We start from the raw sequence: 14,812 nt of genomic DNA, 5'->3' as shown, positions 1-14,812 counted from the left end.
TCTAATCCCTTAAGGAGAGAGGAAGAATGGTGGCCATTGTGCCAGTGGCTGCGTGTGCGCACATTCCTCTCGGTTTTAATGTCAGATTTCAATTTCTACCCACCATGAAAACTGTCATTTGTACACATCTGGGCTTCGACTGAAATTTCATCCAACAACCCCGGCAAACGTGAGACACTTCCCGTCCTGCTCAGCCAGTTCCCCGCGTTTTCCAAACTCTAAAGCCCTCTATTACCGTTTTCTCTCTTTCCATGACCTTATACCACCTCGTCTAAGAAATCTAGCCAGCTGGAAATCAAAGGAATGTCTTCACAGGGAGAGAATGAAGGCCAAGCAAACAGTTGTGAGAGGTTAGTCAAAGTTGACGAGAGAGTCTCTCCCTGAATAACTGCTCCGGCTTATCTCTCGTTGCAATACCTGGCTCAAAAATGGCAGAGGTGCTATCTGGGGAGCTCTGAAACTACAAATGCATGTGACTGTGTCATTGTCTTATCAATGCATCCAGAGGGAAATGCAGCTTAAGATCAGGTAGTGGATTGTGCTTGCTTCTCTGTCTCCCTTTCACTTAAAGATTTTTAGTCATTTCAAGGCATTTCTTGGATTGACTATAAACTTTGGAGTATTTCGGAATGGATTTATCTTTTCTTTGTTGCACCTGAGAGAAGGATCAGCTGAATACAGTGGCAAGTGGCTCTGGGATCCGGTGGGAATGATGTGCAAACGTGCATTTTAAAAAGCGCAGTACGAGGCTGTTGTAAACTTTGTTTTTCTTTAAAAAGAAAGGTCAGTGTTTCATTACTTTGTCTTTCCCGGTATTATATTATTATCAGAAACAACCAAAAATAAGTAGATTGTCTCACAACTCACTTAAACAGAGAGACTTGAATGTTGTTTTATGGAATCAAGGAAAATTCTAACTGGAGAACAACAATCAAAAATTCAGACATTGTAGATTTTATCTAGCAAACACTTTCTGAAGGCATTAGGGTAAAACCTTTGAATGTATGTGAGAACTGGACTGAGGGCCCCCTGCCCCCCATGGCATACTAAACAGGAAGTACCCGCATAGACTTCTCCTGAGTAATAAACAGATGTGACTCACTCAGTTATTCTGTCAGAATAACCATTCTTGTTCTCACACTTTTTTTATTTTCATATTTTTTCTGTAGTGCAAGTTATTCAAGCAGGTGGTCTCACATTGAACGTTTGAAACATTTGATTGACAGATTCTCCAGAGCCTGCTTTCAAGTGGAAGGGGTGTGGCCTTCCAACAAGCTCACTCCTGATTGGTGAGAGCAGTATTTTCCAATATGGATTATGATTGCTTTATTTCATTTTGAAATGATTTTGTAATGGTACAGGTCGATTGACTACACAACTTGCCTCAGACAAATCAACCTGGTTGGATCTTAGGAATATAAATCGATTAATCGCTACACTCCAAAGAGAAACAATGATTAAGACCGTTTTTGACCAACCACTACTTAGTCATTTTCTGTGGGTAACGTCCCACTCACTTAATCCAGTTCTCATATAGAGTCAATGGGTTGAATAGGTAAAAAGAAAGTAAAGCTTTACTTTAAGTTTGGTCATCGTTGGCCGGGGGCCCCCGACGAACGGAAGTGGCGTGGTCGTCTCCTGACTTCCCTCTTCCTCCAGCAGGGTCGCTGAAGGATGGGCTGACGGCCATGGAGGGCAAGTCGTGGCAACTTGGAGGGTGGACAGATGAAGCCCACAGTCTTTTGCTGCCCGCATGACACCGGGCACCTCTTGAACACGGTTGTACCAACGGAGCAGGTTGGGAAGCTGCTGCAGAGCGCTGGGGGCACTGGCTTGAAGGGAACACTTCGAGATAAGCAGAGCAAATGAAAATGAGGGGAGGGAGAACACAAGCAGAGTATTGATTAGATGATTCGGACCAACGCGTTATAAATGTCAGGTTTAACAAGCGATTGCTAGTCAAACCGGGGCTCTGCATAGAAACCTAAGACAAACAAAGCTGTGATCACGGATAAAGAAGACAGCCACAGGAGACAGCGTGGGATGTGTGTTGTGGACAGAGAAAACACGCTAAGCTGAGTATGAAACTGGAAACCACTGGAGCACAGCTGACTGCTAAAAGCCTCACTGTGAGAACATCAGTTAAATCCCAACATCTGAGGAACAGACTGAGACAGTTGAGAGGTGAAACTGAGGCTGGAGACTCACTAAAGCATTCCAGAACGACATAGAACAGGTCCAACAAGAGCTATCAGCACAGGCAAGATGAAAACATGGAGGTGCAAATGGTTTTCCAAAGAAATGTAAAAGGAAATACTTTTACTGCTAATTATCCAGTAAAATCAAAAACACAAACAGAACATTTGCTCCTGTGACATTCTTGTGCTTAATGTTCAGTTTTCAGATTTGAAAGGGAAAAAAAGCTTCTTTTTTTCCATCTAAATATTGAAAAATACTCATATTTTTTTTGTTTGTTAAATAAAACTTTAAGGCATTTTTAATAATACGGGGTTCACAAAAGGGAAGAATTTGAGATGTGTTAAGAAAAAACATGCTATATAGATCATTTTGAGGCACAAACAGATAGTTAATCATAGGAATAACATGCTTGTTAAGTAGGAACCTATTCAAAGTACAAACTAAATGAAAATAAAAGGCAGTTTCAATTTTTTTTTTTGCAGGTTAGAGTTTATTAACAATAAAATAGAAAAGTGAAATCTTAGAAAAATGGACGGAGAAACTGGTTAAATTTGGGAATAGAGTAAACCCTGCACACCCAAGTGGTGATTTAAGGGCAGCTGCCAAAAGGACACAACTATGAACGCACAAAGCTGCAAGACTCATTTTTGCTGAAACTTTCACAGCTAAGGCACAGTCTTTTAGCAGTAATGCTCCCTAAAAAGACTGAACCAAAAACCCAAGCTTTTAGGGAATGCATGTAATCTTCTAAGAAAGCAACAATGCAAAAATCTGGATTTAACCAAGCAATGCAGTTTGAAGTTTATCATGGCATGCCAGAAAAACAGGTATGAATGAAACATTTGTTAGCTTACCAGAACAAAAGTGTGGAATAAAAACGGGGAAAAAATGAATAAAGAACTCTAGATAAAATGTACTAATCTAAGTCTTGCTAAAAGCTCTAAATGTGAAGGAAGCACCAAAAGGCTGCAGGACGTATACGTCTAACTGTTATAGGGATAATCATCACTACAGTAATGTTTTAATTTACTGCTGCAGAAATTATAATCCATACCATTCATACATAGTGGTAAGTTTTTTTTTGTTTAGTTTTGAATAACAATGTTGGTCAAAATACCACAATCAAATATTTTGGCTCCAGCGAGACCCATTCCTTTTGTGGGGTATTAGAAACACCTGGAGGTGCTTTAGGGCAAACATGTTCAGTTACTGACAGACTCATGGGAATGCCTGAGAGGAGAGTATTTTTACAAATCAACAAGTATTTTATATCTGTAGACATTCCATTAAACTTCTATAACTCTTTAAAATTGCTCAATCTTTTTCTTTCTCCAAAGAGCTAATTAAGTATTTTGTTAAATTGTTTTTTTCAAGCTTCAACCACTGCTGCTCCTTTTGAAAGCACTTTAATGCTGTTAAATTAGTTCCTACTGTCAAATGAGCGGCACTCATTTTTAGTATTCGCACTCGAATCTGATTCAACTTTAGGTCAATAAAAAAAACCAAAGTGTTTCGATTCTGCAAAAAAAAAAAAAAAAAAAAGTTCCCAAATGAAATGCATTTTAACCTCCCTAATGTGCGACCCTTTCGCACGCTGTTATCAGGCTCTGCCAGATGGCTCCGGACCACCTGTGAGAGCAAACAGGTGCCAAGTCCTCTTTACTCAAGTTTCTGCTTGAATGCACCTGACAGGAGTCTGCTCACCCTGACCGGAGTGCTAAAACCATACGTCATGCATAATTTGACAAGTTATCACAATAAAAGTCTCAGCAAGCCAGTTAAAACTTGCAACTTCACTTTTCAAACAGAGAGGTGCATAATGGGAAGTAAGGCCCTGCAAGGGTTCACGTAGGGAGACCAAATATGAATAATGACCCTCACCAACGGCTCGGGACGAAATAATGTCCTCAAAGGTTTTTGAAGAAAAACGTGTCAAGTCTAGCGAAGGTTTAAGGTTTATGCAGTAATAACAAAATGAAATGATCATTTAGAGTGTCTTTATGGATCATAAAGCAGAGGAATCCTTGAAAAATGGAAAGACTGGCGTCCTTAAGCATGAGGGCTCACTTATCACGGCACTCTGAATAAGTCACACTGCTCAATGATCCGGTGCAAATCCCTTACCAGATACTGATGAATACATGGCAAGAGCACCACATCAGTCAGAGTGAAATACAGCCCTTCAGCGAACACGTGCTCCAGTGGCGGCAGCTCGCTGGTCTTCACTTTCCTGATCTCAGAGTTCTCCCTGGTGGTTACCGCCGGTACTGACACCACAGAGAGCTTAGCCAAAGCTGCCCTCAGCTCCAGCTCGTCAGAAACCTGTGGCGGACGTCCTGGAGACGGCTCCTTGTTCGCCTGGCCTCCAACAGGCTCCAGCTTCTCCCTGCGTTTCTGCTCTTGGAGCTTCTGCCTCCGGATTTTGTCGTCGTTGTGGACTTTGACGGGTTCTGCTAGCCGGCTCTCCAGGGTGAGAACAGGGAGAGGCAGCTGCTTCCCCACATCTCCTGGGTTATGGAGGTGTTCCTCCACAGCAGAAGGAATGCCTATTTCACACAGTCTGGTCCACTTGCTCACCTGCAGGGGGAAAGAGATACAGAACTTTACTCAACACCTATATGACGCTTTGGACAGTTTTGGCCGATTTCAAAATAAAATTCCCTGAGAAAAAATGATCAAAAGAGCTTTTAACAGCTCTTTAAAAAAATGCTTGTGACCGAAGCTTAAAGTATAATTTCAACAAAATGTTACTTTTTTGTAGTGTATCATATGACAGCAAGATGGCAACTAAATATACAGTCAGGACCATAAATATTTGGACAGAGACACATTCTTTCTAATTTTGTTTCTCTACATTACCACAGTGAATTTTAAATATAACAGCTCAGATGCCATTGAAGTGCAGACTTTCAGCTTTTATTCCATGGGTTGAACAAAAAGATTGCATAAAAATGTGAAAAACTAAAGCATTTTTTAAAGGCAATCCCTTCATTTCATGGGCTCCTGGACAAATGAAATAACTGAAAACAAAATGGTCATTACTAATATTTGGTTGGAAACTCTTTGTTGGCTATGACAGCCTGAAGTCTTGAACTCATGGACATCACCAGATGCTGGGTTTTCTGCTTCTGAATGCTCTGCCAGGCCTTTACTGCAGTGGCTTTCTGTTGCTGTTTCTTTGTGGGCCTTTCTGTCTGAAGTTTAGTCTGCAACAAGTGAAATGCATGCCGAGCAAAGACCTATCTAGCCTTCTTCCTATTCTTAAGGCTTATGACTTGTATCTTGCAGTGTACCCTCTGGATCTACTTTCATACATTCTTCTTTTTATGGCAGACTTGGATATTGATACGCCTACCTCCTGGAGAGTGTTGTTCACTTGGTTGGCAGTTGTGAACAGGTTCCTCTTCACCATGGAAATGATTTTGCCATCATCCACCACTGTTGTCTTCCGTGGACGTCCAGGTCTTTTTGCGTTGCTGAGTTCACCAGTGCTTTCTTTCTTTCTCAGGATGTACCACACTGTTGATTTTGCCACTCCTAATACTGTAGCAATTTCTGGCATGGTTTTTTTCTGTTTTCTCAGCTTAATGATGGCTCCTTTCACCTGCATGGAGAGCTCCTTTGACTGCATGTTGTCTGTTCACAGCAAAATCTTCCAAATGCAAGCACGAGTCCTCTAATCAACTCCAGGCAGAAACAAAATTAGAAAGAATGTGTCTCTGTCCAAATATTTATGGTCCTGACTGTATATGTAGATGCAGTTTGGTCTGGGTCATCTTGTACTGCTAGCAACAAATCCTGCCTTTAGGTGTTCAATGATGGAGTCAATTTGACAAGACTGTAGGTATCTTTTTTTACTGCCATCACATGTGTGTTGCCCACTGTAATGGCACTCTGTCAGTTTTTATGTTATAGTAAAATACACCCACAAGGCCTCAATCCAAATGGGACTTTCCAATATTGATAATAATCAATTTATTTCATTTTGAAATGATTTCATAGGTCGATTCAATTAACAGCTTGCGTCAGAAAGATCTGGTTGGATCATAGGAATAAAATTCGATTTTAGTCAATTAATCATTACATCCATAATTTGTTGGCAAGGTGCACCACCTGTCACCGGGGGGAAATGTCTGATAATTAATGTTGCTGTTTTTCTGTAACATATGGCAACATTGACCTGAAACTGTAAGATGATACTTGGTGTTGTGTTGGGGGGGTGTCATTTTTGTGGCATCTTTTTGCCTACAAACACAACAGCTGTTCCTTTCATGTAAAACTGCATAACTTTGATGCCCTTTAATGCAAAGCATCACGGTCTTTTCATATTTTCAAAACACACATAAAGACTTTTTGTGTTTTTCCATCCTGACAACCAAAACAAACCTACAGAGACGTGATAGAGTGTAATTGCACCAACCTCTGCACAGGCTTTTAAGCAGGTCTTTTTGAAGCCCAGCAGAGCTGCTACATCCTTCCTGGAAGGGTCAGCCTCGATGCTCTTGTCGATGATGTGTCTGAGGACCACCGCCAGTCCGGCCCTGCAGATCTGCGCGCTCTCATCCAGAGCAGCGGGGAGGCGGCAGCTGCTCACCAGTTTGGGCAGCTCGTCCACCTGGACGTCTGAGAGACTTGCAGATGCTGGAAGCTGGCTCTTCAGAGGCTCGGAGCTGCTGCTGTCGCCAAGGACGAGAAACACTCTGAAAGACTCGCAGTCGCAGTAAGACAGCAGAAACAGAACTATAGAAGAGTGCAGGGGAAGACGCAGCTGCTCGTTTTGGCTGCAAACTTCTAAGTAGAGGCACGGGGGTTGTTCGGCGTGTGTCATGGTAAATGCTGTGAATGGGAGAAATATGTTTAAGTATTTTTTATTATCACTATTTGTCTTTTCAACTGCTAATAATGCCATAAAACAGTCAGAAAGAAGTCATACAGACCGGCTACTTTACAAACATCACGTTATCAGCGTGCTGCTTTTTCTTCTTCTACTACGAGTTATTGAGTCGAGTATTGCCACAGCGCCACCAGCTGGTCGTTAAAATATATACATTTTAAATGCATTTATTGATAGAAAGTCGGTTAGAATAAAACTTATTTAAAAATACGAGTGAAAAAACAAAAAACAAATTCGCTTTGCTATTACGTGAAGTATATTTTTTGTTCTACTTGCGCCGCCCACTTAGATTCCGGACACATTTATCGGGTGCACATTGTGAAAGACATAAAACGTCAGCGGCGATTTCCTCTTTGTGGAAAGAGTTCTATTAAACAGAAATATCTACAGCAGAGACCAACATTTTGCAGAAACTGAGTGTGAGGTAGGATTACCCATTTAAAGCTATAGACTGGGGATTTTGACGTGTTGGTGACATTTGGGAAGATAACTTTACCTACGGTGTCGCAGTGATATTGTTCCGTCCATCTGCTACCAACGATTACTTTAAACCCTACCAACTGGATTTGAGCATTGTGGGTTGTTTTTAATAGACACAGGCATCATATTTCTTTATATATTTGTAGTAAATAATGCAGAGGCAGGATTTCTTGTAATAAATACCGCAAATAAGGAAAAATAGCTGGTTAGTCTTAAAAACGTTCCGTTTTTGTGTACCCATTATTAGGCAAAACTCTTAAAAATGAACATTTTTATTGGTTGCTGTATTTTTTGTTAGTTTTGACAGCCTATAGTTCATTGTAAATTGCTTTATTTGATTACAATTGTAATTAGCAAACTATAACTTTGAATAAATATGCTCATCATTGATATTCATTGTTGTAAATGCTCCCAGACGCCTATAAACATGTGTGACTGACTTAATAAATGTTTGTTTTTGTTTTTGTTTTTTATTATAGTTAGTATATTTAATTTGCAATCTAGATAAGATGAAATAGTTTTGTATTGTAGCAAAGTGTACATTTGTAATTTGCAGACGTCAATGAAAACCTAACATTATTCAATCATTTTCTAACTAGGCCATGGCTGGACCTGTCAGCTTGGAGTTGGACCCCCTTTTTTTAAAGGCTCTGGGTTATTTGCACTCCAAGAACAAAGATTCAGCAGAGAAACTCAAAGCTTTACTCGATGAGTCCCTTGCGAGAGGAGGTGACTCCTCCTACCGCTCATTACAAAAAGTAAGATCCGCTTCTTATAAAGATAGTCTTACGCTGTCAGTGATAATTCATTCGTATGGAGCTTATTGCTCCTCTTTTCTGCTGTGTTCATCTTTAGGACTTGGAAATGCCAAAAAGTTCTGTGTCCAAACTGAGCCTGACTAAGCAAGACTCAAAGTCTTTGAGCACTCCATCTTCCAGCAACAGTGGAAGTTCCAAATCCAGTTCAGAGAAGAGCAAGAAAGAAGCAGAGAAGAGGCCATCAGAGAAGGTGGGGGATTAAAAGTGTTGTCACATTATCATGTATGTTTAGATGACACCATGTGCCATGATTGGACTGTACTCATTAATTCTCTTCAGGATTTACATTGATTCCAATTAAAGCTGCAACAATTGTCAATCATTAGAATTTAGGAATAAAGCCCTGAAGAGACATAAAATATTGACAAATGCAAAAAGAAATGACAACACTCAAAAAAAAAATGTTTGGAATAAAATTTGAGACTTTTTTTTAACACCAGAAAAAGGATGCCTGATCAGGGAAAGAGAAAAAGAAAACATACATGGGTCATTATTTTAACATATCAGCAACTTAAAGGTTGTTTTTTTTTATGAATAATCGAAGTCTTGATTTATGGCTTTCCTGGGTCTTGTAATTGAATATTATTACTTTATTTTATGAACTAAATGATGCCACAGCGAGATGAACAAGTCCATTTCTAACAAACATGTACATCCTTAGTTTAAAATAATAATAATAGACATTGCTTGGGACTTTCTTCTCAATCTGTGGTTATTTTAAGCATAACAGCTTGTGTGATTGAACACCAATGTTGGTATGAATTTTCAAATTTCATACGTTCTCTGTCTCATTGACAAATAGATACGGGTGGAGTTGTCTGAAGTGGATCCTCCAAAAAAGTCCCGCTTGGAGAAACCGGACAATCGCTCGTCCCCTATAACTGTTCAGACGAGCAAGGACCTCATGCCCAACATACACGACTACGATGAAACTAATGCTGACGACTTTGCCATGGAAATGGGACTGGCTTGTGTGGTTTGCAGGTGCTTGTTAATTATCAAATGAAATGAAATGAAACTTTGAGTTTCTTTGTTATTTGCACATTTTTCTGGTTTGTGGATCCAGTTTCTCTTTCTACAACGTGCGAGTTGGTATGAAATTCTCTTCACTCAACTGTTTTTGCGTCTGCGTTTCTCTGAACTGTAGACAAATGACGGTGACCATGGGAAACCAGTTGGTGGAGTGTCAGGAGTGTCATAATCTGTACCACCAGGACTGCCACAAGCCCCAAGTGACAGACAAAGAGGTCAACGACCCCCGCCTTGTGTGGTACTGTGCTCGTTGTACCAGGCAAATGAAACGCATGGTGAGAGCTGTTCCTGTGCTCGGGTATTGACTCTTATAGTGATCAGCTGGGAGTCATGGCAACAGGACCAACAGTCTTCATTAAAGCTAATGATTTTTGTGTGTGTGTTCTCAAGGCGCAGAAACCTCCACAAAAACCGTCTCCTGCATCTGCATCATCAGTGCCTGTGGTGAAAGACACGCTGGTGAAGAAAACGGAGGGCAAGCTTAAGATTGACACAGCCAACACCTTCCAAGCCTTCAAAAGGACAGAGGTGAAGGTACGTGGTGACTTTTGTCGTCTAGACCTGTGGTCTCCAACCCCCCGGGCCGCAGACAGAAAAAAAAATGTATACACTAACTTCGATCATTTCTGTTTTGTTTATCACGATCTTTTATTATCTTTATGCAGTGCACAATGAAATTGTTTTCAGCAGCTCTTTTTCAATGAATAATTGCACATAGAAAAATAAATGTGCAGCCAGAGCGTTGTCAACAGAGTAGTGTATTTTCTGATACTAAAGAGAGTTTTATTTTGAAAAACTACCGGATTTTGTTTACCACATCCGTCCGTCTTAACGCGTCTCGTGACTTTAAGCATCTGCTCGGAACCTCGCAAGGCAAAGTTGGTTGCTCAACGCTTAAAGGCAAATCAAAACCAAACAATAAAACGTATTTGAAAAGTTTCTTTGGGGAGAGAAGAGTTAGTGTGGAAACAGAGGAAGAACATTTGACTTCAAAGGAAAATAAAGCTGCTATATGCAGACAAAATCAGGAGTCGTTCTTTAAATATGGATTTATTGAGATTCCCATGAACCAGAAGCTGCTCGCTTGTCTGATATGAAGTGACTGACATTTGAATGTTTCACTCATCCCGATAATGACGTTGCAAACGTGATGAACTCATGTTTATTATTTAGAAAATAAGTGAGTTGTGTCATTTATTTTGCTTTATTTATCCTTCTCATCTTAAAAGCCGGACGTGCCTGAAGTGAGCGTCTGGTTGTTAGCCCCCACTTTGACATTAAAGGGAAAATCTTCATCACAAAGTTTAAATTTAAACTATCCACAAACAATTTACAGGGAATGATTGTGTCAATCAAATAAAGTTTCGATTCGTGGAAACTTGTAAAGGGGACATTTTCTACAGCAAGGGAGAATTAATAAACATAAGAGCAGAGAAAATGTTTCTCTGTGTTCAAAAATACACAGTGAATCTGAATTTATGTAAAAACAAAATATGATCAGTCTTTTTGCCCTGAAAGATGATCTCAGACTGAGTTGAGTTATTTATTATAATGGTTTTCTATGTAAAAGAAGAAGAAAAAAACTATAAATTTGCTTTCATTGAATTATTTACAAATAAACAACTTTGACTCACTGAATCTTTGTCATATGTTAAAAAATAAAATTAAAAAAATCTGCTAATGGTCTCTGATTTTTTTTTTTTTTTTTTTTACAAAATTTCTTGTTATAGTATTTTATTTGAAAAAATAGGGTGTTCAGAAACCAGAAGCTTTAAAAAGATTAAACACAAACTTTGCCCGTTCGGACCGTTCCGTGAAAATATAGTCTTGACATTGAACCGGTCTGTGGCGAACCAGCATGTGGAGCTGCACAATATGGCCTTTTTCTATCCATATCTAAATGTAAAAAACTAAAAAAGTACTTGAAAATACCGTGTAAATGTTAAAATTGTAAAAAGAAATTGCAGTGAAGATTTTTCTAAAAATAACGTTTGCATTAGAAGCTTTAAACAGTTTGAACTAAAAACAACGCAGCAGGTCCACCTGAGGTGGCAAAGCACAAAAAAATCTTTAACAACAAAACATGAAATTTTCATCCTCTGGCACAAAAATGTGAATGTAGAAACATATCTCAGACATTTAAAACTGCAGCAGTCACATTAGCAGTTGTGGGGGGGGGGGGGGGAGTTGTTTGTAATACCTATGCAAAAGCATCATGTTTACTTTTTTTTTTCCATTTTCTTTTTTCACATTTCCACGGTAACAAAGTTTAGTCAATAAGAAAAACGCAATTACTCTAGCTGTACTTAAAAACCAAGGATTGGTTTAAAGCAAAGTTGTCTTTTTATTTATTTTTTAAGTTACATATTTAAGATTAATAGAAATGAGACAAGCGTGAAATTGTAAGGGGTTGCTTCTTGGTTTAAAATATTTTTGATGAAATGTGACGAATTTGTGACATCCTTTAGTTTCCTAACTTTGATTCTTTTCTCTTTTTTTTTTTTTGTCACACAGCCACCTGTCACATTGGCGAGTTCCACTATTTCAACATCCTCCTCCTCTAGCAGCGGTCTGACAGGCTGGGCTGCATTTGGCGCCAAAACAAACCCCTCTCTTCCCGCTAGCTCCAAACTAGCTTCCTCTGGCGCGAGCGGGAGCAGCAAGACCTTGACAGCTCCTAGTCAGAAACCTGTCGGGTTGTCAGGGCTCGCTGGAGCCAAGTCAGGACTTGCAGGAGGAAAAGTCGTTGGAAACAACAATGGAAATGGCTCCAGCCAGGTAACTCTCAAGCCTCCTCCACCTCTGACTTTGGGGAAGCAGCCAGTCAGTCGCTCGTCGAGCACAGAAAACCCGGGGAAAGTGTCCTCGCCATCTGGGGCAGGCTCTCCGAGCAACGCCCAAACAGGCTCCAGTGGCAGCAATAATGGAGGAGGTAATGGAAACAACGGTAATGGACATAAAGGCGCTCCAGGAGACAAAGCACCAACCTCTCAAGAATCCCAACTAAACGCCATGAAACGGCTGCAAATGGTCAAGAAGAAAGCAGCACAGAAAAAGATGAAGAAATAAGTGGATGCATAGAGAAAAGATGAAAGGAACATACAGGAAATTAGTGAATTCATTGCCAGAACTTTGCAAAAACTTGAGGAGCTGCACATGGAGCATACTTGAAGCTAACTTTGTAGAAAAATGTCACTTCATCATTAGATCTGATCCCTTAAAAATGCTCCTTTTTACCTATAATGTCATTAAATCTCCTGTTCTTATAAAATTATTGTAGCTGGTGTTTCTTGTGTGGATGCGAGTCAGTATGCCATATAAAATGAACAAAAGTACCACAACAATTTATTCATAAACATCATTTTTTATTTACAATGTCACCTTTTCAACACCAATGATAAAATTCTTCACTTTAAATGCACACAAAATAGTTTCTTAAACCTTCATAGATCGTTGACAAATATACTTCATATATCTTCTTCTATAAATCTTCTCACATATATTGTATTTACTTCATATTTAAATCACTTCATTTTTACTCTAAACAACACTGAAGAACAAAAAGTGCTCAGCAAAAGTGCTGTTTGCTTTTTAATGGAACCGCTCGCTTTTTTTTAACACGTTATTGCTCAAAGGCGTAGGCGAGCTCTTGTGGTTCATTCTCACAAAGACAAAGACTGTGATCAACCATTTCAATACAAAAACATAACTGATTGCATCTGCTTTCAAAAAGTGCTGTTTGACATCAGCAAAGAGTTAAAAAAAGAAACAGTGCTAAAAGAAAATAACATTTCACTTTCCAAACTGTTAAGACTCAGTATTTTGTCAAAATACTTTTGCATGAGGAACTCTTTTATTTAAAATATTTCCCAACTTTTTTATTATAAAAGTAAATAACATTAAGCTTTCTTCTTTTTAGTATAGAGTTTAGCACTTATTTATTTTAGTTCCGAGCTGCATTCGATTTTTTTCGAGACATTTTTTTCTTTTCATGATAACAGGCCAGTTTGGCTTCTGTAGCCTTCCGCACGCTCTAGGGCAGGCATGTCCAAAGTCCGGCACTTGTCCGGCCAAATGCGACCTGTGTTAAAATTCCACCGCCCCGCGGGCTCCTGTCATAAAATCAAAAATATGGGGCTCCCAGCCCTTTCTGAAAAACTGTGCAGACGATTTCTTGAATGTGATTACGTTATAAACCATTGTAAACCTGTGGCAAACACTATAGTGTGACACTTTCTGGCTCATTTCTAAGATGTGAACTGTAAATAAATTTTTTTTTAGAAACGTAAGCTGACAATGAGGCCCACTCCTTTCAAGTGGAAATTTTTCTGTGAAATATAACATCTGTGTCGGCCTAACATGCCAAGAGACTGGCTGTTTTTCAAGGAGTTCAATATCAAGAAGGTTTACGAGACAGAAGATGCTAACTGGTAAAGAACATTGCATGGGCTTTGAAAATGAGATTCACAGCCATTGCTGGCTGATGCAGGCTGCAGGGTCTCACAAACATTCTCCTCATCACATCTAGCCCTCTTTGCAAAAAGTTTTGACACCCCTGAACTTAAAGGTTCCCGGTTGCTAAAGTCCCACATCCTTAGCAACACTCATTCTCAGCGTGATTTATCACATGACACTACCATCATGAAACATGGCCATCCCATCAGGGACGCCCATCATCCAATAATGGAAGAACTCATTGTAATTGGACAACTCAAAAACACAGCTTTAAATATGCATCCCAGAAACATATATGTTATTATATTTGCTGTTTTTTTTAGTAGATGTTCATATTTTTATTCATAAACACTAAGAGAGAAAAAACAGACTTTAGTCAGAAATCCTACTTCAAGGGTTCATCCTCACTGAAAGCTGTCTGGACCGTCACTTTCATATTTTAATGTGAAATTGTAAGAATTTGCAAAGATTCAGTGATGTCTTCACAAGAGAGAAGATCAAAAGGACAGATTGAAACGATCTTCATCCCCTTCAGACATGCATTTTTTTTTTATATCCCTGTGTTGGCTCAGAACACTTCCAATAATCATCATGTGTCTAAAAAACAAGACAGAAGTACCCTAAAATACACAGTCACATATGAGGAGATGTCTGCCATTTGTCTGGGCTGAAGCCCGTCAACAGATGAGCTGCTGTTTTGTGGTTTCATCACAGACTGAAGTTTTCAAGGAAAATTAATCAGAGGGAGAGAATAAGCAATCGGTGTATTGCCAGCTGGCACATCAAAAGACGACTTGCGCTTTGAAATGGAGAAGTTACAAAACTACGAAAAATGCCCTGAAGCAGCATTTTTCCTACAAAAAAACCTTGCTTGTTCCAGCAGTTATTTTTGGTCAACCACAAAGTTAGTGATATTTGTTCGGGTTGATGTAAC

The 14,812-nt window shown here is 39.5% G+C and overlaps 2 protein-coding genes across 6 annotated transcripts in view; one reads left to right on the top strand and one right to left on the bottom strand.

Moving 5' to 3' along the window:
- gstcd (glutathione S-transferase C-terminal domain containing) overlaps positions 1–7,292 on the bottom strand; it is a 55,489-nt gene extending 48,197 nt beyond the window's left edge. For all 3 annotated transcript variants that reach the window (XM_023957331.1, XM_023957336.1, XM_023957340.1), the window contains exons 1-4: positions 7,137–7,292; positions 6,620–7,035; positions 4,324–4,776; positions 1,579–1,845 (exon numbers count right to left, since the gene is read on the bottom strand). In XM_023957331.1, the coding sequence (XP_023813099.1) occupies positions 1,579–1,845; positions 4,324–4,776; positions 6,620–7,027 (1,128 nt within the window). In that variant the 5' untranslated portion in view covers positions 7,028–7,035; positions 7,137–7,292. The remainder of the gene's footprint in view (positions 1–1,578; positions 1,846–4,323; positions 4,777–6,619; positions 7,036–7,136) is intronic.
- Positions 6,900–12,700, top strand: ints12 (integrator complex subunit 12). Of its 3 annotated transcripts, none has more exons than XM_023957356.1 (7): positions 6,900–6,919; positions 8,173–8,331; positions 8,429–8,581; positions 9,194–9,375; positions 9,539–9,698; positions 9,814–9,957; positions 11,938–12,700. In XM_023957356.1, exons 2-7 carry the CDS (start codon positions 8,176–8,178, stop codon positions 12,490–12,492), a joined length of 1,350 nt encoding a protein of 449 aa, XP_023813124.1. In that variant the 5' UTR covers positions 6,900–6,919; positions 8,173–8,175; the 3' UTR covers positions 12,493–12,700. The 3 variants fall into 3 exon arrangements, with proteins under 3 accessions (XP_023813124.1, XP_023813114.1, XP_004065942.1); XM_023957346.1 differs by lacking the exon at positions 6,900–6,919 and adding an exon at positions 7,011–7,028; XM_004065894.4 differs by lacking the exon at positions 6,900–6,919 and adding an exon at positions 7,399–7,517 and having other exon boundaries at positions 11,938–12,697.
- Positions 12,701–14,812: the final 2,112 nt, after the last annotated feature.

The sequence above is a fragment of the Oryzias latipes genome, chromosome 1 (assembly GCF_002234675.1).
Source record: "Oryzias latipes chromosome 1, ASM223467v1".
Classification (NCBI taxonomy): Eukaryota; Metazoa; Chordata; class Actinopteri; order Beloniformes; family Adrianichthyidae; genus Oryzias; species Oryzias latipes.
Note: the sequence above shows the minus strand (reverse complement) of the source record. Positions and strands in the feature narration are given on the sequence as shown.